This window comes from Didymosphaeria variabile (genome assembly GCF_027946475.1).
Source record: "Didymosphaeria variabile strain IMI 356815 chromosome Unknown scaffold_4, whole genome shotgun sequence".
In the NCBI taxonomy this organism is placed as follows: domain Eukaryota; kingdom Fungi; phylum Ascomycota; class Dothideomycetes; order Pleosporales; family Didymosphaeriaceae; genus Didymosphaeria; species Didymosphaeria variabile.
In genome coordinates, this window is record NW_026611623.1 from 492154 (window position 1) to 514226 (window position 22073).

At 40.5% G+C, this 22073-nt stretch overlaps 5 protein-coding genes across 5 annotated transcripts; 2 read left to right on the top strand and 3 right to left on the bottom strand.

The window, feature by feature from the left end:
* Positions 1-9977: 9977 nt before the first annotated feature.
* Positions 9978-11954, top strand: N0V89_005049 (uncharacterized protein; the record flags this gene model as incomplete). Its single annotated transcript, XM_056213828.1, has 9 exons — positions 9978-10034; positions 10092-10127; positions 10181-10302; positions 10358-10574; positions 10639-11021; positions 11093-11273; positions 11329-11422; positions 11477-11620; positions 11680-11954. The coding sequence occupies 9 exons, from the start codon at positions 9978-9980 to the stop codon at positions 11952-11954; spliced, it is 1509 nt and encodes a 502-aa protein (XP_056071095.1).
* A 375-nt stretch (positions 11955-12329) lies between these two features.
* Positions 12330-14679, bottom strand: N0V89_005050 (uncharacterized protein; the record flags this gene model as incomplete). The annotated part of the gene is made up of 2 exons (XM_056213829.1): positions 12330-13608; positions 13655-14679. 2 exons carry the CDS (start codon positions 14677-14679, stop codon positions 12330-12332), a joined length of 2304 nt encoding a protein of 767 aa, XP_056071096.1.
* Positions 14680-15620: 941 nt separating this feature from the next.
* N0V89_005051 (uncharacterized protein) lies at positions 15621-18361 on the bottom strand (the record flags this gene model as incomplete). Its single annotated transcript, XM_056213830.1, has 3 exons — positions 15621-16835; positions 16888-18119; positions 18187-18361. 3 exons carry the CDS (start codon positions 18359-18361, stop codon positions 15621-15623), a joined length of 2622 nt encoding a protein of 873 aa, XP_056071097.1.
* A 1101-nt stretch (positions 18362-19462) lies between these two features.
* Positions 19463-20396, top strand: NIT2 (Carbon-nitrogen hydrolase; the record flags this gene model as incomplete). The annotated part of the gene is made up of 3 exons (XM_056213831.1): positions 19463-19873; positions 20049-20249; positions 20301-20396. 3 exons carry the CDS (start codon positions 19463-19465, stop codon positions 20394-20396), a joined length of 708 nt encoding a protein of 235 aa, XP_056071098.1.
* Positions 20397-20689: 293 nt separating this feature from the next.
* Positions 20690-21723, bottom strand: N0V89_005053 (uncharacterized protein; the record flags this gene model as incomplete). The annotated part of the gene is made up of 2 exons (XM_056213832.1): positions 20690-21285; positions 21339-21723. The coding sequence occupies 2 exons, from the start codon at positions 21721-21723 to the stop codon at positions 20690-20692; spliced, it is 981 nt and encodes a 326-aa protein (XP_056071099.1).
* Positions 21724-22073: the final 350 nt, after the last annotated feature.

The window sequence follows — 22073 nt, forward strand, 5'->3', positions numbered from 1 at the left end:
TAAACTTATACTATTTAGTGGTCTATAACTATCTTTATTATTATAGTATTAGTTCCTTTATTATTATAAACCTAAGTAGGTTTTTATAATCTATATAGATTTCTAGCGTTAAATAGCTAAGAGTATAGATTCTCTAGTGTTTTAAGGCTTTAATAATAGCATAGAGTTCTTTATTATATATATTATACTATATTTCTATATTATTAAATTTGCATAAGTAGTAGGCTATTAGGTGCTATTTACTATTTTATTCTTATTTTATGTATACTCCTAGTATAAGATTACTTATGTTAGTTTTAAATTATAGTAGTTTATTACTCCTAAAATAAATAAGAACTAGTTCTATAATATATACTATTTTAAGGAGTTAGAATAATATTCTATACTTATCTATCTACTTAAAAGGTATGTCCTTTCTAGTAAGGTTTATTAGTGGTATTATAACTTTTACGTAATCTTTAATAAACTATTAATTAAATCTATAGAATTCTAAGAATTCTTAGATATTTTTATAGTTTTTAGTATAGGCTAATTTCTAATACTCTCTATCTTACTTAGTGCTATTTTAATTCCTTTTATAGTAATAATATATCTAAGAAATTTAAGTTATTTAATATTAAATTAGCATTTCTTAAGTTTAATCCTTAAGTATACCTTATCTAGTGCTTTTAGTACTATCTATACATACTTAGTATAGTTAGATTTATTCTTAGAAAAGATAAGAATATTATTTATATATATAATAATAAATATATCTAAATATTTATAAAGTATATTATTAATAAATACCTAAAAGGTTACTAGCGTTAGTAAGTCTAAAAGGTATTACTAGGTACTTAAAGAGTTTATAGTATAATTAAAATACTATCTTCTATTCTTTACCTTTCTTTATTCTAATTAGGTAGTATCCATCTCTTAAGTCTATTATTATAAAGACTTTTACTCTTAAGAGTCTATCTCTAAGTTCTAAGATATTAGGTAATAGGTATCTATTTTTAATTATTATATTATTAATTACTTAGTAGTTAATATATAGTCTATCTAATCTATCCTTCTTCTTAATAAACATAAAGGGACTTACTACTAGTAACTTTAATAGTCTAATATATCCTTTTACTAGGTTTATCTTAATAAATTTATATTCTTTTTAGAGTTCTTCTCCTATTTTACTATATAGTAGTCTAAAGGGTAGTGTCTTCCCTTCTTCTAAGTTAATTATATAATTCTAGGATTAATATTCTAGTAGGTTTACCTTTTCTTCCTTCTCTATAAATATATATATCTATACTTTATACTCTCTAGGTACTTCTAAGAGTATACTTTCTTCCTTCTTCTTATACTTTATAACCTAGTAGTTCCTACTAGCATCTACTAAGGGTAATTTCTATTTTTTAACTTCCTATTATAAGTTTATATTATTAATAATACTCTTATCTACTATTAATCTTTATTATCGCGTAGGCTTAGCTTATAATACATATTTATAGTGTTCTAAGAATAGCATTCTTAAACCCTAATTAATATATAGGTTATGCTTCCTTAACTAGGGTAATCCTAATATAATATTATGCCTAGATCTATCTAGTATATTAAGTATAATTATCTCCCTATATCTATAGATCTAAAGTATAGTAGTAACTTTATAAGTAATATATAGTATATTTGGCATTTAACTTCTATTTATAATATAGATAGGATAAGCTTTATCCTTAAGTATTAGCTAGAGTCCTACTTATAGTGCTACTTCTTAGGATATAAAGTTTTCTAATATACCTAAATCTAATAGTGCCTTAATCTATGTTTCCTTAAGCTAAACTAGTAGCTTAATTAATACCTTACTATTAATAGTATTTAACTCTCTAATAGCATCTCCTTACCTATCTATAAGTCTTTAAGGGTTTCTTAGGCCTTAGGGGCTAGGATTTAGTCTAAAAAAGAACTATTCTATTATAAACTAGATAACGGTAGGGAAGTTCGGGCGCTTATAAAGGTAGAAGATGCAATAACTAGGATTATAATAAGATAAGGACGCGCTAAGTTACTTAGATAGTAGTTATGTAACTTACTTAGCTACTTAGGGTTCCTAAATAACTAAGTAGCTAAGAGTTATTATATAACCTACTTAGTTATTTAGGGCTCCTAAGCAACTAAGCAAGATCCCTATATAGAAATATAAGAATAAACCTTTATACTTATATTTAACCTAAGTTTTAATCTATTATTTAGATTCACTTAGGCCTCCCTTATTAACTTATTACACTTTATAAGATACTTCTATATTAATAAGAACCCCTTCTTCCTTCCCTTAGTAAGTCTTACCTAAGAACTAACCTTAACCTATTTAGGATTAGCTACCCTTTCTAGATTTAATATATTCTTAGGAGCTAGGTAGTCTATATTCCCTTTTTTATTATTTCTTTTACTCCTACCCTTCTCTTCTTCTACTATAGTTATTCTTCTACTATAGTTTCTCTTTAGAAGCTTTACCTTTCTATACTATACTTATTTCCATATAAATATTAATAACTATTCTTAGTTAGTTAGGGTTTTTACTAAATCTATAGATACGCTTATTATCCTAGTGTCTACTATAATTAATATTTAAGTAAGTTTACTATCTATCTTAAGTGCATATTCTATTATAGAGTATACTAGTTACTATATTTTATACGTTATTTATATTTAGGAAGTATAACCTTTCTTACTTATTTTATAGATATTTATTACATTTATTAATTAGGTAATTATACTATTCCTAATAGTATTATTATTTATTTAGTAGTTATTTACCTCTATATAGCTCCTTAGCTCTATAGTAGGTTAGGCACTAGTTATGTCTATATTTAATCTATTAGATATTTAAGTGCCACGGGTTTTAGTGGTCTAGGTAGTACTTTTATAAATAATCTAGGTTCTTATTATAGAAGTTTTTACTAGGGTCTTATTATATATATCTATAATCTACCTATTATCTATCTTCCTTTATAATAATTTCTAGTCGGCGTTTATTGTAAGCTTCTAGTGGTATAGAGAATAATAGTAAGATTATTATAGATAATAATAATATATCTCTATTTTATAGTTAAATTAGTAGTTTATCTAAGTATTTCTATACGTTTACTCTATTAGTAAAGATTACTTTTTTTATCTTTAAACTATAGGTAAGGTATTAGTGTCTGCTTAACTTCCTTATCTATTATTTTAGATTATTCTTCTTCCGTGTCCTTATAAAGCCATAAATTAGTTAATAACTCTAATCTAGATTTATTATTAAGTGTAAGGTTATTAATAGCGTTTATAATAGTCTATTCTTTATCCTTAATTTCCTTTATTAGAATAGTAAGTATATTTAACTACCTAATAACCTTATTCTTAGATCTATAGTTCCTAGTAATATAGCCTAGTTTACTATATATAAAATATATATAAGTCTTAGTCCCTAGGTGTTGGGTTCTATCTAAGATATGTATATTAGGCTTATAAAAGCCTAGTCCTTTTTCTTTTTCTTTACCTAAGTAGTTAAACTAGATATCTTCTATTAGCTAGTATCTATAGGAGTCTTATAATATACGTTAAGGTCCTTTTAGTGGCACCCTATAGACTATAGGTACTAGTTATCTAAAACTAATATTTCTTAGGTTATATTAAAATTCCTATTATAGTGTAAACTATTCTCTATTAATTCTAATTAATTTATTATATAATTTATTAAGGGTCCTAATAATTCCTCTACTATGTAGAAGTTCTTCTTATAGAGGTTTCTTAAGACCTTATTTATATATTATTATTAGTAACTTATTATCCTAGTTAAGTTATATAGCGTTCTTATAGAATTTAGCTATATATTTAGCTACTAATTATTATTATATTATAGTTTAAATATTTTGTGCCGTAATAGGTACCTTATTAGTAATTCTAAATATCTACTTAAAATATTTCTTAAAATTAGTATAGTCTTTAATAATATTAACTACATCTATATAGTTATCTATATATTCCTTATCTTTATTATTATAGTCTATTTCTAGATACTTAGTTATATAGGGTTAAATCTATTCTCTAGTATTACCTTACATATAGGTGGCTACAAAGATAATCTTTTATTTATCTTTAGGTTATTTATTAAGTTTAAAGAAGTAGAGGTCTAACTAAAGAAGCTAGATATTAGTATACTTTCTATTACTATAATATAAATTAGGTTTATATGCTTTACTCTTAGAGTTACCTATTAGAGTAATAGTATTATTATCTAAAGCTATAGAAGAAGTAGGAGTCCTTATAGTTATATTAAGGGTATTTAAGATATTAAATCTAGAAAGGGTAGCTAGTTCTAAATAGGTTAAGGTTAGTTCTTAGGTAAGACTTACTAAAGAGAGGAAGAAGGGGTTCTTATTAATATAGAAGTATCTTATAAAGTATAATAAGTTAATAAGGGAGGCCTAAGTAAATCTAAATAATAGATTAAAACTTAGGTTAAATATAAGTATAAAGGTTTATCCTTATATTTCTATATAGGGATCTTACTTAGTTGCTTAGGAGCCCTAAATAACTAAGTAGGTTACGTAATAACTCTTAGCTACTTAGTTATTTAGGAATCCTAAGTAGTTAAGTAAGTTACGTAACTACTATCTAAGTAACTTAGCGCGTCCTTATTTTATTATAATTCTAGTTATTATATCTTCTACCTTTATAAGCGCCTAAACTTCCCTACTATTATCTGGTTCGTAATAGATTTAAAAGCCAATACAGCTTTATAATAATAGACCTAGGAAGCCTAGAAGCTATTATAGGATATAACTAGCTAGTTATATATAACCCTAATATAGATTAGGTAAAATAGACTATAAGGAGTTAAGGAGTAACCTTAAAGGTTACTAGAGCCTAATATACTAAGTAGGTATAACCTATAACCCTAGAAGCTCTAAATAAGTAGGTTAAAAGATAGACTAGGGGGATCTTAGCTATTTAGATAGCTAAAATCCTAAAAGAAAACCTAGGGTAAGTAAAAATTATCTAGATATAATACTTAGATCTTTAAGAAAGAATAAGAGAGATAACTATTCTACTAGAATATAAAGAGTATATAGAACTCTTTAAAGAGATTAAGGGAGAAGAACTTCCTAACTACTAGGAGTAGAATTATAAAATACTACTAGAAAAAGGTATAAAACTATAACTAGAATAGCTAAGGCTAATGTCTATAGATTAGGAATAGAAACTAAGGGAATACTTAAGAAAAAACCTAGTAAGAGGTTATATCTAAGATAGTTAGAGCCCTATAGTGTTCCCTATCCTATAGGTACCTAAGAAAAATAGTAAGCTATAACTCTATATAGATTATAAATAGCTAAATAATACTACTATTAAGAACTAGTATTCTCTACTACTAATAATAGAGCTAATAGATAGGCTCTATAGAACTAAATAGTTTACTAAATTTAATATACGTAATAGTTATTATTATATATAGATAGCTAAAGGCCATAAGTAGAAGACTATATTTAGGACCTAGTTTAGTCTCTATAAATATATAGTTATACCTTTTAGACTAATAAACGCGCCTATAACGTTTTAGGCTATAGTAAATAAAATACTATATAAATACTTAGATATATTCTATATAGCCTACCTTAATAACGTACTTATTTATTCTAGTAGAACACTAGAAGAATATATAGAATACGTAAAGAAGGTACTTAAGAAAATAAAGAAGTATAAGTTATTTCTATACCTAGATAAATATAAGTTTTACGTTATAAAAATAGAGTATCTAGAATTTATTATTTTAAGGGAAGGAGTGTCTATAGACCCTAAGAAGATAGCTACTATATAGAAATAGCTAGTTCCTAAGTTAGTAAAGGATATTTAGTTCTTCTTAGGGTTTACTAACTTCTATTAGAAGTTTATTAAGGATTATTCTAAGATAATAGCACTACTAACTAATTTTATAAAGAAAAAGAATAATAAGGCTATCTAGCTAATTACTAGAAGGCCTCTAGAGGTGTTTAAGAGGCTAAAAGAAATATTCCTTATAGTACCCTTACTCTAGATATTTAACCTAAGAAAACCTATAAGGATAGAAATAGATATATCTAACTATATAATAGGAGTAATCCTCTTATAGCTAGATAAGGATAAGAAGTAGAGACTAGTATTCTACTATTTATAAAAGTTCTTAGGAGTAGAACTTAATTATAACGTTTATAATAAGGAACTACTAGGGGTAGTAGACGCCTTTAAATAATAGAAAGCTTAGCTTATAGGAGTATACTTTAAAACTAAGGTATAGATAGACTACTAAAACCTTACTAGCTTTATATTAACTAAGAAGCTTAATAGATAATAAGTATAATAGGTAGAGTTCTTAGTAAACTTTAATTTTACTATTTACTATTAATCTAGAACGCTTAATAGCGCTATAGACGCCTTAAGTAGAAGATTAGACCTAATAGAGGATAAGGCTAACCTCTATAATACTATATTATAGGCGCGTAAAAATAGAACGCTAGAGTATAACTAACTAAAAATTAAAGCTTAAGTAGCCTCTTTCTAGTATAGGGGACTAGAGGTATATAATTTATAAGACTACTCCTAACTCTCTAAGGAATAAAGAGAAGAGTATAATCTATTCTAAAATAGTTTTAATAAAACCTAGAGGGACTACTAATAAAGAATAATTATTAGAGACTAATATATACCTATCTTAATTAGGAAGCTTTATAAATCTAGGGAATAGGGACACCTAGGTATTAAAGAAATAACGCGTTATATTATAAATAAATATACTATCCTAAAATTTAAGTAAAAGGTTACGAAGGAAATAAGTAACTATTTGGCCTATTATAGGAATAAGCCTAAGAGATATAAGCCTTATAGACTCCTATAACTACTACTATTAGTAGAAAGGCTATAGTAAAGTGTAATAATAGATTTTATAGTAAAACTTCTAAGATTACTATAACTAGGAATAAAATGTATATATAATACTATTATAGTTATAGTAGATTAACTTATAAAAGCTACTAAGTTTAGGCTAATAGAAGAGTCTATATTAGTAGAAGAACTAGTATATAAAGTAGATAATATGCTATTTATAAAATATAGCCTACCTAAAGAATTTATTATAGACTATAATAAACTCTTTATATCTAAATACTAGGATACGTTTACCGTAACACTAGGTATATATAGAAAACTCTTAATAAGCTTTTACCCCTAGATAGATAGATAAATAGAATAAATAAACTAGATACTAGAATAGTACTTTTAGTTCTACGTTAATAAATAGTAAGATAATTAGGTAGAACTCTTACCTACGGCGTAATTAGTATATAATAGCTCTAGGTTAGGCTTAATAGGGTACTCTCTACACTATACTAACTATAAATATAAACTAATTATTTATTAGAATTCTAGAGACGTGGAAAGTCTTTCTATAGGAGCTTATAATAAAGCTTAGAAAATAAAGAAACTTTATAAAATTCTATATAAAAGAATTATACGAAAATCCCTCTTAGTATCTAAAAACGTAAATAAATAAAGGATTAAGGGACTAACCTTTAAGAAGGGGATAAAGTTTTCCTATTATAAAAAAATCTAAAAACTAAAAGGTAAAGTAAAAAACTAGATTACCTATAGGTAGGCCCCTTTAAAATATAAGAAGTTAAGGAACTAGTTATAAATAAATTACTTTTACCTATAGGTACTAAAATATATAATACCTTCTATAAAAACCTCCTAGAACTAGCACCGCTAGATACTCTAGTTAAGACCTAGCTAGAACTAGAAGATAATAAATATAAAGTTAAGGATATTAAGGACCTAAAAATAGTTAAAGGTTAGTAGAGATACCTAGTTAAATAGAAAGGATAACTAGAATAGTATAATATATAGGAGCTAATAAGAAACCTTATAAACTATAAGAAATTACTAAGGGGCTTCTAGAACTACTAGAAGAATAAGCATTAAGATCTAGTAGGGGAAAATTAGATAAAAAACTAGAAAGGTTAAAGAAGAAAGAATTAGCCTATAACTAGCCTAAGTTAGTTAAAGGTAAGAATATGTTAAATTTAGAAAGGGTAGCTAATCCTAAATAGGTTAAGGTTAGTTCTTAGGTAAGACTTACTAAGGGAAGGAAGAAGGGGTTCTTATTAATATAGAAGTATCTTATAAAGTGTAATAAGTTAATAAGGGAGGCCTAAGTAAATCTAAATAATAGATTAAAACTTAGGTTAAATATAAGTATAAAGGTTTATCCTTATATTCCTATATAGGGATCTTACTTAGTTGCTTAGGAGCCCTAAATAACTAAGTAGGTTACGTAATAACTCTTAGCTACTTAGTTATTTAGGAACCCTAAGCAGCTAAGTAAGTTACATAACTACTATCTAAGTAACTTAGCGCGTTCTTATCTTATTATAATTCTAGTTATTATATCTTCTATCTTTATAAGCGCCTAAACTTCCCTACCATTATCTAGTTCGTAATAGAATAGTAATAGAGTAAATAAAGCGTTAGTAATCCTACTCTTTAGGACCTCCCCTTTAAGACTCTCTATTATATTAGCTATATAAATATTATATATAGTAAAGGCTTACTCCTCCTTCTCTACCTAAGTAATCTTAAAGTAAAAATAAGTAACCTTAGCTTCTATAGAAAAAAGTATAAGCTTTTTCTAATACTTTTTAGACTAAACGCGCTCCTACTCTTTCTTAGAAATCTAAAGGCTATACTCTATATAAATAGTAATATACGTAGTATACTCCCCTATTAAAGTGTCTATAAAACACTTTAGAATTTTCTTCTTTATATAACGCTTACACTTTACTAGTATTTCTAGGCTATATAGGCGTACCCTATTAGTATAAGTATAGCGCTAGTTAGTTAATAATTATTTTAGTACCTTAGGTATAGTTAGGGAAGCTAGGGAGAGGTTATAATACTATAGAAGTACTAGGGAAGATGCCTACCTTTATACCCTATAACTATACTACTAGAGATTACAGGATAACTATAGAATATTAGAATAATAATCTTAAGGGGGAGGATAATATTATAATCCTATAGAAGAATAGTAGATAAATAAAAATAACTAATAGAGTAGAGCTAATAAGGCTAAGGGCTAATATATTATAGGATACTAAGGAACTAGAAAGGTTAAGTTAGTAAGTATATAACTATAATCCTACTAAGATAATAGGATCCTAGGAGTAAAAGAACTTAGTAGGAATAAAAAAGCTACTTCTAGACTAGAACTATACTCCCTAGGAATAGAGGTTAGTAAGGGATTATAAAGACTAGAAAGAATAGTATATAGTTAAGGATAGCTCCTAAGTATTTTCTATTCTTTATAGTTAATTCTATAGTTAAAATTAGAGTATATCTTCTACACTAAGATCTATTAGTCTTCTTATATAATTATTACCTTACCTTTTATAGTAAGGCTAGAATATTCTCTTACCCTATTATTATTTATCTACTCTTGTCTACTAAATACCCATAAGGTCCGACCTAGGTTAGGTACGTGGAAACCCCTTGTAACAGATAGTAGTTATAGGTAATTCATACTAATTTCTATTAATTCTAGAAAATAATTTAATTTTAGCTCTACTAAGATAGGTTTATTTAGTTGGCCCGTGCACTGCTAGGCAAACCGTTTATTACGCTAAGCACTTGCTCTTAACAGTGTAACACCACATTACGCTATTACCTAGGTGTCCGCAGGCTCTACGAAACGGAAGAAGAATCACTGTAAGTTATTATATACATTAATTAGGTTCTCTTACTAACGTTGTAAGAGCGAAATCGCTATCCTAGTCCGCATCCGGACCGATTACTATAGGTTGCCCAGACTTAGACAGTACGTACACCTACATACAAGCACATCCAGCACTATCTGCAGCTACCCGAAAATGATCAGGGGTCATTATTACACCTAATGGCATTACTAACGCGCTGCGCAGGGCTCAATGCCGCCGATGGTCGTCATTCCGACCACGGGGGAATCCGCGACCCGACGCGTCCGTATTGACAAGGTACGTGTTCCCTATTCCTTAGCGAGTATTTGCAGACTAATATTTTACCTATACTAGGTCCACTCGATCCTCAGCAATCGTATCAAGGACAATGTGAGTGGTACTATTCACGCCCTTGGATTACGTAAGCTGATGCGATTATATAGGAAGAGCAATTCCTCGTGCGGTGGAAGGGAGACCCAAATACCCCTCCGTTAAGTTGGCACAGCATATCGGAGCTAGTGCGATGTCTAGAGCTGGTTCAGGATTATATCACTGTCCGAGAAGAGTAAGAGAATTTGGACAATGAGATTCAGCATACATCACTTACCTCTTACTTGTAGAAGCAAGGCTGTCTCCAGGAAGCGGAAGTCACCTGATCTTGCATTTGAGCATGAACGAAGAGCTTCGCCATTTGACCGCCGCCTTGGTCTAACACCATCAGCCTCTCGTTCGCCTTCTATATCCTCGTTATCTGCCGTGCCGACTCCTCGTACGGACATCGATGTCTACAATGGTGTGCTTGATACAGACGGGAATGGCTTCATCTTCTGTCGAAGTGTACGTACTATCAATAATTCTATACTGTTGTTTCGCTTGAGCACTGTGCGCTAACACAAAGCAGGCGCCAGGCCCGAACATCGCTACAATAAACATCCGAAGTCTACCGATGGAGGAGATGCTACGCACCGCGCGAATGTCCAAGATCGAGACAGCGAATGTGCTGATCCGTGCAGAGTACGTGCGGCGACTAGGAAAGGTTGTCGGCAAGAGGATACACCTTGTCAACGTCCACGATTACACAACGCCTTCGTTACGGTTTTCATACATCCCCGACTATGTACTTCGAGAAGGAGTCTATCGAGCAGATCCAGCCACCCAAGAAGGTTGTCAGAAGTGCAAACCAGACATGGGACGGAGTATAGGATGCGAGTACACGCAGAAGTGCGGATGTCTGGAATATGCAGCCGTAGACCCAGTTCGATTGACTCCAGAGACGAAGAAACAGTAAGCGATGACCAGAATACGTCAAGACGTATACGGTCTGTGCTTTGACAATTGCTAAATACCTGTTATAGATATGAGAAAGCTCTTGCGACCGGTGGCTCTCTCCTGGGGTTTCCGAAGCGGTTTCCGTACTTCACCGGTGACACGAAGCGCCAACGCACTGGGACCCTCGTCAGTTTCTACCTTGATTCGCGGCATCCCATCTACGAGTGCAACGACAATTGCGGGTGCGGACCGTATTGTCGGAACAAAGTAAGCGCAGACCACTGAAACAACAAGCGTGGATGAAGCTGACTGAAGTAATCAGAATGTCCAGTTTGGGAGACAAGTTGGGCTTGAGATTTTCAAGACCGGTAGCGGTCGTGGCTGGGGTTTGCGCTGCAAAGAAGACTTGTTCATGGGTACGTCACGGCAGGATCTACAAAGATATCACTCGACAATCTAATTTTTCAAAGGACAATTCGTCGACACGTACCGTGGAGAAGTCATTACCGACGCAGAGGCCACCCGTCGTGAACAGGCCGGCGGGAAGTTAAAGGCATCATACCTCTACAGCCTAGACAAACACCAGGAATCAGAAGGTCTCGCACAGGCAGATAGTAAGCCACCCCCAATCCCCCTTGTTTTTCTCCGGCCCGCTGACTTTGTCTCCCTCCAGTCTACGTCGTCGATGGAGAGTTCATGGGCGGTCCTTCCAAGTTCATGAACCACTCGTGCGAACCGAATTGCCGACAGTACACCGTCTCGTACAACAAGCACGATACCCGTATATACGACCTCGCGTTCTTCGCTATTAGGGATATACCTGCCGGAGAGGAGCTCACGTTCGACTACCTGGACAAAGAGGAGGCGGACGACGAGGAGGACGCGCCAGAAGGTGCTGTGCCCTGCCTTTGCGGTACAACGAAATGCCGAAAATGGCTGTGGCAATAGGCGAGCTCGAAGAAAGAGGCAACGTGCTGCTCAGTTTCCCATGAGCGATTTATCTGGAAAGGGGAGTCATTGAAGTGGTTTTGTTCAGGATCGCGCCAGCAATCTTGTACTGGCGTTTTTCGACTGCGGACTTGGCGTGTTTATGTTCGCCACGGCTTTGCATTTTCGGTGTCAGTGTTGGCGTCATCAGTCGTGTGACGACTGGTATTGATTAGTTCGTATGGTGTTTCGGAATGTTGAAGGAAGGCAAGACTTTTGAGTCTGTATATTGGGGTCGGGTCTAGCACGGGACCAATCAGCAATGCAACCACAACATCTTTAGATTTACTCTCTACATGCTAGAAGCATGTGCAAAGGAGTATACAATCACTCTTTTCACTCATTTCTAGCGTCAGCCCTCTCTATAGGTAGTGATCCAGTCCCCTCTGGCACTTCTTCTGCACCATTGCCTTCCTCATCTCTAGTACTTCTCTGAACCACTTCACTCTCTACCCCAGTGCCATCGCGCTCTTCATTCGCTCCTAAGCCAACCTCCTCTGTGTGTTCAATTTCACTTGTTTCCATCTGGTCTTCACTACCGTTCGTTTTAACCGCCTCTACAACTAGTCCTGGCGAGCTACCTTTCAGGACAGGATGACCGACATCCGTGACGTCCAAAAGAGCAAGAGTTTCGTTTCCATACGTAGTGGGTACGCTCCGTGTACATGCACTCCACGTGCCACACCCTTGCCCTTCATGAGCGAGACGCTGCAGTTGCAAAGTGTCATTGACACACCACTCTAGCCGCGAATACGTGTCCCGGTCGTGCTTCTTTCGTAGAAGGCCGGCGAGTCGGTCCGGGATGAAAGAGATCGTGATTACGAGACCGCCGAGTGCGAATGTCAAAGCCAAACCGAAGACACTGAAATTCGAGTGTGCGTCCGAGAGAACTTTCTGGTGAGGTTCAGCTTTGTGTCCTAAAATCTTGAAAGAGATACTGACCTGACTGTTGCAAACAGACCTCTCCTGGTCGTTCGAAGGGGCGGCCCAAAACTTCCTCATGTCCGGATTGCTGGGCCCAGAAGCGGCATCGACGGCGCTGCCTTGTATAGCTACCATTGTCGCAGCATGCCAATGCTCCACGTCCACTTGCCACTGGTTATCCGGAAGCGGTCCCTGGATACCGCTGACGAGACTGTACCTAGAAGTCAAAGATGCCGCTCCTAGTGTTTGCACGAATGCGTCCAGCTCATTCCCCGTCAACGCTGACATGATGGACCACCGAGTCCGGTTGAGCTGCTCCTCATTTTGGGTCAGACTAGTAAGGAGCCAATAGAGCTCTTGCTTGCCACCCAGCCGAGAACACTGCGATGGCTTGCCGGCTTTATCAGGATAGCAAATTTGGTATTGTTTTGCACAGCCAAGGACAGCGGCGGGTTCGTCTCCAAAATAGCCCCCGAGTGTCAAGTTGTTCCATCCGGTGAAGTTGAGGTGGAAGCCCGGGATTGCCTGATGAGCAGAATACCAAGGGTCATGGATCTCTACGGGGCTGATGACTTGATTGCTAGATAGAAAGAAGACTGAGACATCGGCATCGCTTCTGTACAATTCGTCGATGGGAGTGAATGCGCGGTTGTGTGCGAGCGAGCCATTGATAACGTTAGCATACACATAGCTGCAGAAGTCAGCTCAGCGATCGGTTAGATATACATAAGACCCACCCTAACGTATATTCTGGAATATTTGTCCTTGACTTATTCTCGCCGAACATGTCTGTGACTGACAATTGCGGATAGATGTAAGTGACATTCTCTTGGGTATCGGATGAAGACAATGGTTGGCCGTATGAGTACTGAGCGTAAGAACTCTTCGCGCCAGATTCTGATGAGTTCTTGATGCTTTTATAGCCTTCAGTGACTAACGGCGCGCAATGAGTCGTGCGTCGGTAGAAGAATCGATTTTGCACGGGGGCATTAAATCCCATGTCGACATGGCTATTCAAGTAACCGGTATCTAAGAGAATGTTACCATTGGAAAGGCGACATATGTCCTGTTGGAAAGGACAATTGGCAGTGCGGTTGGATGTAAAGGGTAGTCGACTTTTGACGAAGGTGTTGCAGCCGCGTGAGTCGCTGTTGTTTGCATAACAACTGAGTGCGTAATTTGAAAAAGAGATTAAGCGGCGACTCAAGAATGGAAGAAGCACGGTAAAGAACTCCGGGCTCGTCTCAACTTCGGGGTTTTTGTCCTGCCCAGCAATATAGTGACCCAGGAGATTTACTCCGCATTCCCCTCGTATGAGCACTTCTTGTCCCATCGCCGAGGAAATTCTGGACGAGAGAAGACTGGCTGCAGCTACTGACACAGCCAGCATAATTGTAAACAATGCGATGGGTGCCATTCTTCGATACGGTCGATGTCCGATCTTCCGCCAGGCTCTGAGAAGTAAGTACCAGCTGATCAGGCCTGCAGTAGCATTGTCGGAGTTCTTGAGGACAGCCTGGCGCTGGTGGTAGATGCCATCTTGGGGACCTGAGGCGGAATATCCACGATGGAAAAAGAAACAGCTGATTCTCCACAGGCGTGTTCCAGCAAAGGTAACGAAAAGCGCAACGAAGGCTACGAGGAGAGCACCGTTCGTTTGTGTCACGGTGAGTGTGGAGCCGAGGACGTTGCCTTTGGACCAATTGATCCAGACACCGAGAAAAATGCGAGGCTGATTATCGACGCCTAAGACTGAAGACATGGCGTGTTTGATAGAGGCTCGGTTTTACCAGAGAGAATTTCGGTTCGGAACGTATGGGTTATCTGTCGACGAGCTCTTCATGTTTCTCTCAGCCTTGAGCTTTATAGACCTGATATAGGCGCTGGTCCTTGCTTTATGCCTAGATGGGGCCATATCAAAGGGCAAAGATAGCTTTGGTTTGTAGAGAGCTGAAGTTCGTGTTCATGAATACAGATGCACAGCTGGTAGGGCTCGTGCTGCAGCGGTCGTTGATACAGAGGAACCAATCCACGATCAACCCAGTGTAGCAGCAAAAAGGCAAAGGACTTCTCTGGCCCCACCTGGATAAATTCGTAATTTGAGAAACAACGGCCCCTTCGGTGCTGAGCAGGGCCATCATGGGAGCAACCGCACTCGGCAGATGCGGTGGAACATTGTCGGCCACCACAACGTCGTAGTGAGACCCGAGCAGCGAATGTAGCCATTTGCGCTTATCTCAAAGGGAGACGGCTGTCCCAGAGAGGTGGTCAGATGCTGCTAAGTGACGTGCACAGCGCACCAATGCGGTAGCTCGTCCATCAGCTGAACCGAATGTTAGAGAACAACTTGCCACCGTGTTGCTGATAGCACTCGGATTGGAAGGATAAAGACAGCGCGGGGGCGGATGAATATTCTTTAGATAACGCTAGTGGGCGGTTGCCCTGTAAATGAGCAGGGCTCTTGCCCACACCAAGGTATGGGAAACTGCTGAACCCCAGCTATGCTTCTGTGTGGTCAATTGGAATGAGAAGATGAGGCCGATAGTCTGGTCCATGCTCAGCGTTGGAGACCTCCATTTGTAGCAAAGGGATTCGGTGGTCATGAAACCCTCCAATAGATATTCCTGATATAGTCATCCAAACCAGAAAGCGCCCGATGCTAATGCCGACATGTAACATACACGCCCCCAGTCATACTACTCCCTAGTATTTGCTGCTAACCAGATCCCGGTACATCTTTTTCACATCCTTCAAGTCCTCTTCGAGCTCCTCAACTCTTTCCGACTTCTCTCCCAGCATCTCCAAGCACTTCTCGTACCTCTGATTCATCTCTTGCATCTCCTTCTCCAGCCGCCCGACTTTGTCACCTTGTTCACGCTTCTCATCGATTTCTCGCATCAGGGTAACGACTTCTTCCCTAGCCTCGTCGCGTTGGCTAATGAGACGAGCCATCTCTTCCTTGTTGGTGGCTTTCTCGGATTCCAAGCGGCGTACGGCGGTAGACAGACGTTCAACAAGCTGTACGCTAGGTCCGGCGCCGACGGTGCTGACGGATATCATGTCGTTGATTGTGCGATGCGGGGACGAACCGCCCTCGAAGCCAGCGTCATCAAAGGTGATGGAGGGAGTGTTGGACACACTGTGGCCATTGCTCATCAGGTTTGATGAGATAGAAGGGAACGAGTCCTGCCTTTGCGGTGACCCAATTTCAGGGGTTCTTTGATATGTAGATGTCGACTTTTGTCGGGAGGAAGACGGTCGGCGGGCTTCTTCGAGCATGCGGTCCATTGGTGTGTCCATGCCCTGGGATATCGAGCGTGGTAGCACGCCCCGTCGGTTGGCACCATATATTCCCAGAGGATCTGGCGAATGTCTTCTCAAGCTCGCTCCAGGAGAGTCAGTCCTGAGATGGTTTTCAGAAAGGCTCGCCTGAGTCTGCATCTCTACTCTCCACTTATTTTTCTCCTCCTCCAGCTTTTGCGCAAAGTCCGCTTCCAAGACTTTCTTCTCGCGTTCAAGGTCTGCGCGTGCATCTTGCGCTGCTGTTTCTGCTTGAGTCAAACGCGCTTGGAGCTTCTGAGCTGAACTGCGCTGCTCGGTGAGGTCCTGCTCCAGGGTTCGGGCGCGGTCATTGATGCTGTCGAGCTCGTCTTCCAGCCTTCGTGCCTTCGAATTGACCTCTCGGGCTTTTCGGCGGATGTCGGCTTCACGCTTTGCCGTGTCATCACGGTCCTTTTCCAGGGCCGCGACGCGTGATGTGAGGGTTCCTTCGATGCCCTGCCAGTTTTCGGAGGCGAGGGCGTATTGTGTCTGGAGGGTCTCGATCTGCCGGAGCAACTTGGCCTGAGAGTCACCGGATGCCGAAGACGAAACTTCTTCGGAGCGGCTTCGAAGTAATTCAAGCTTGGACTCGAGGTTCTGCAGATGATGTCAGTTTGGACATATTCAGACGAGGTTGCAAAAGACTCACAGCAATCTCGCCACGCAGCTCCATTTCAGAGACCTTAGCTCTTTCCTGTTGCCTCGTAGCTTCATCCCTCGCCTCTTGCAAGTCCTTCTTTGCACGGTCCTCAGCGAGCTTCTTTTCGATGCGTATGTTTTCAATATCCTCTTGCAATGATGCCGTAATTCGCTTCTCCGCTTCCAAAGACCCAGTTTTGACGCGCTTCTCCGCATCTTCAGCTCTCGTTAACGCATCGTTGAGCTGTCTCCTCAGCTCTGCTATTGTAAGACCAGCCTCCTCTCGCTCGGACCGTATCAGCTCAATGTCTTTCTCGATCTTCGCAACAACCTTGAGCTTCTCCTGCGCTGCCTTTTCAGCAGCCTCGGCGCGCCGTGCCCTTTCGGTCTGCTCCGCAAATGACCTTTCAGCCTTGGACAACCGTTGCTTGAGATTTGTTATGTCCTTGTCCGTTTCCAGAGCTTTCGCTCGCATTTTCTTGATGGTCGTCATGTGCTTCATTTCCGTTTTTGACAACCTCTGCCCCTCTTCCATGAGGGCTGCAATTTGTGCATCCTTTTCCGCTAACTTCTTGTCTGCTGGTGTTGCTTCCGAGTCTGACGATGCGGCTTTCGCGGACGAGGTGAGCTGCTGCGAGAGGTACGTGAGTTTCGATTGCAGGGCATCGATACGTTCGAGGTGGGAATGCAGCTCCTCGCGGTGCTCGCGGACCGTCTCATCATGCTTCGTTTGCAGCGCAGACAGTTCAACCTGGAGAGTCTCGGGGTCGTGCGACGCCGAGATTGCGGGTTCTGCGGGAGTCGATATCTCAATCGAAGGACGAGACGGTGCGCTGTCGATGGATTGGCGGGGTGACGAGGTTTGCGGAGTGAGGATCGAAGGTATGAACATGGTTGGGACTGCCATAGACGTAGGCTGTTCTGATACGACAGATAATGCTGGAGGAGATACGGGCGTGGCATCGACTGACGGTCGGGGAGATGGTTCAGGGTTCGCTTCCTCGATTTTGGATACGTCAGGCTTGCTGTCAAGCGGAATTTCTGGTGCTGTCTCCGATGTCCTTGAGTCTATGCTCGTCCTTGCAACATCATTTGCCGGGCTCTTCAGCGCAGGGCTCTCTGGCCGTGACCCTAGTTCAGAAGACGGCCTCGAGTCGGTGCCGTCCTTTCCCTTGTTGACGGCTTTCGCGAGCCGGTCCTGTAATCGCGAGTTCGGCCTGCTTCGTGAGGAGCTACGAGACACTTTTACCGTCAGCATCTATATCCTACCGCCACTTTGTCCTGCCTCGGAACATCCAGAGCCACGCACCTTGGTCGACCTGCAAACGCTGCTTCTCAGCTGCTTCCTGCTTGGCCGCCGCATCGACAGCCCTCGACTTCGCGCTGGCCTGGTCATCGTCGGTGAGGATACTATCCAGCCGCGACTCAAGGCCTGACACAGCGGTGCCTAGGAAAGAGCCCCAACCTCCCTTGCGCTGCGCCATTGCGGCGTGATCCTTTTGTATTCTGTCGTCGCAAACGAGTGTAGGTGTTCAAGGGCCTTAGTATCAATCATCAATCACCAGCGGGTCGTCTTTCGCCTAGGCCCATTCATCGTTCGGGCGCGCGAGAGGCCAGGTTGGGAGTTTTGGTGTAGTTGCACTTGAGAACGCGAGGTTGCGGTGGGGTCGATATGTAGCTGTCGTATACGCGTACGTAACGTCGTTGATCCGGGGTTGTACGTCGGCCTGTACGCTAAGATGGATAGGACGGCACGAGCGGGTAGATCAGCTGAGAGAGTTCGTCGGATCTGTACGAGGCGCAGGCGCAGTGGGCTGTGAGGCGCGTAGGGCCAGGTGGAAACAATGTTGCTGATCCGCCAACGCGGGTCTGAGCTAAGAATTGCAAGGATCTTGGACCGCCAGCATTGCGGAAAGAGTTTCCGATGTCAGACTACCTTTTGCTTTGAAACAGCAAGACCAATCGTCTCATTGCAAGGAACCATTTTCTCCGAAATTCGAGGCAGGGTTTTATTAAGAGCCCTATATGAAACGAAGTCGTCAAGGTGCTCGGTGCGCAGATTCCTGATTGGGTTAGTAAGTCGGTACCTCTATCACGTCTTCTCCAGGCGTTCACCACGGCTTATCCAACTCACTATCGATACATTTGGATTGTGGCGACAAGCCACATGAAATTAATAAAGATGCCTCTAGCAGTACGTAGGATTTTCCCTTAACAATACCTTTGAGGACTACTACTTTATCATCCCACCATGGATAGCATGTTGGCGTTGTAGTGTCGAGCAACAAGAGCTGGTCTCGAAACACTAGTCTTGCCTTATTATCTTAGCAACTGCCTGCAACTGCCTTGCTGTTCCATGTTGACAGTCTTCTGCATTGCATCCCTACTGTCACGACGGTCTCACGCTCGGGAGATGATGTCACTGTCCCTTCTCCCCCACGATAAATGGCTCCAGTCCAAATCCTCAGAATATCTATCTCTCCGCTTTCATATCCTCATGTTAACTTCACTACGTTGTCCATCCAAGCAATGACCCCAACTAACCATCCCCAAAGGCAATCGGCCAAATCCGCTCCACAGCATCCATGACCCACAACCTCTCGCAGTGCACCACCCTCATACAAAAAGCCTCCGCCGCCGGCGCAAAAGCCCTCTTCCTCCCCGAAGCGTCAGACTACATAGCCTCTGGAAAGGCCTCCGAGACAGTGTCGTTAGCCAAACCCGTAGAGACATCCGAGTTTGTCATCGGCATCCAGGAACAAGCGAAAAAGCAGAAGCTACCTGTCAACGTAGGCGTGCACGAGCCTACAGCTTCAGGTGGAAAGGTCAAGAATACTTTATTGTGGATCGACGCAGAGGGGCAAATCACGCACCGTTACCAAAAATTGCACCTGTTCGATGTGGAGATCAAAGATGGACCTATACTCAAAGAGTCCAACGGCGTAGAGCGCGGTTCTAGGATAGAAGATCCCGTCGACACACCTGTTGGGAAAGTAGTAAGTAAACCACCACGCACTGATTGAATGTATCTTCCTGGCCTGACTTTGTATCCGCGTCTAGGGAATGCTAATCTGCTTCGACTTACGCTTCCCCGAGGTAGGAATTGCGCTGAGGAATAGAGGCGCGCAGATCCTGACATATCCGTCTGCATTCACAGTGCCCACGGGTAAGGCGCATTGGGAGACGTTGTTGCGGGCGAGGGCGATCGAGACACAGAGTTATGTTATTGCGGCTGCGCAAGTAGGTTGTCATAATGAGGAGAGGACGAGGCGGAGTTATGGGCATAGTATGATTGTGGATCCGTGGGGCAAGGTGCTTGCTGAGTTGGGTGGTGAGGAGGATGAGAAGGGGAGGGGGCTGGATGTCGGCGAGGTTAGTGATACGAGAAGGGATTTGATGGGTAAAACGCTGACTCTCTATTAGATTGCGCTGGCGGAGATCGATTTGGAGTACCTGGAGAAGGTAAGACGGGAGGTACCCTTGCTAAGGCGGACGGATGTTTATCCTGAGTTTGCATGAAGATGACATATCATTGATGGAAATCAATAATTCTAAGTATAAGCGAGAAACAAGGGCTATCGCAAAGGTGGCGGTCTGCTGCACAATACGACTAACCGATCCCATATCAAACAATGTGTTCTGAGTCACGTACTCCGTCTTTCCAGGTGGGCTACCCTCCGCGCCACATCCATATTCTCATAAACGCCATACGTGAATCATAAGCAAGACGACCACCTCCCATAACCTCATCCAACCCACTCTCCTCGCAAAAACGCCCGTATCGCCGTACGACGTCTTTCCTGCCAATCGATTCATCCCTCAACAAGAACAGGAACAAGGTCCTCCCCTTTCATCAATGTCGCTTTACCTTGCAAATCCAACCACGCCAAACTATGATTGTGAGGCGCAGCATCCTCCTCAATCGCACCCATTACATTCTCCAACGGACACTCCGTCAGCTCAGCCATACACTCCAACAACGTCGTCCACAAGCTTCGCTCCTTGATAGCCCTCCTTGGACCCTGCGTAATGGGTGGCATACCATAGCCCTCCACATCTACTCCTTCCATCACCGACTCAAGGAACCAGTCATGAATCGCGTGATCATGATAGAAGTTCATCAAAGTGGCTTCGGCGGATATAGATGTGGCAGGTGGGTCAGTGGGAAGAAGAGATGAGTGGACAAAGGAGGGTCCGAGTTGCAAGCTCGCTTCAGCAAAGCAGAACTCGATGTCTGAACGGAGCGAGAGCGTGTTGGCGTCCATGAAGCGGCCGTAAGTGCGCTGGTGGATGATGCCTTCGCCGTGGTAACGGGCTGTCAGTGTAGCGTGGTGGACGGCGAGGTACATTGCCGTCAGCGGATCCTTGGGTAATGACTTCAGAAACGTGAGCTTTGCGGCATGTGACTCTGGGCTTCGGTTAGCGCAGTACATAAATGGAGGCCGTATAAGGCGTACGTACCGAAAGACTGGAGATGGTACAGAAGGAGAAGGCCAGTGTTGACGAGCGCCATGTTGTGCTTTCGCACTGGGAAAACGTTATGCTCGCTGACGAGCATAGCCATCAGATCATCTACAATATCGTAGCGCTTGACGCAACTCTGCAGCCATCTGAAGCCTTGCTGTGTAGTTGGGAAATCGACCGCGGCATGCCTGAGCTCCTTGCGCGCAAAGCAATTCGCGAGAGACTCCTCATAGATGGCGAGTATGTTTTTGAGTCTGGGGTGCGTCCTGGATAGATTGGCGATGACGCTGCCGTCGCCGTAGGGTAAACGCTCAATGACCTCTAGGACAAGCTCGGTCGGGAAGGATGTATCGATGAGTTTGGATTGAATGATTGCTGCCATCGTGGATATTGAATGCCGGACGGCCTCGCACTTTACTATGCGTATCAATATTTCGCAGTGCTGTAAGGCGTTTCAGAAGAGCCTGCAAGGTTGTAGAATACTGTATGCAAGAATTGATGCTGATTGGAAGTTGTAGTGTAGCCTAACCTGTGTCAGGCAGTTGCGCACGCGCTCTTGTTCGTCTTGAATGTCGCAGCAGCCTAGCTTGTGCAACGCAGTCTCAACTCTATTGTGTGCTGTTCAAGTAGGATTGAAGAGCGGAACCGAACAGTAGAATTGAAGAGCGGAATTGAAGAGTGGAATTGAAAACGCGGGACGGAATCACGTTCGCTGCTTGAGTACCCCAATGT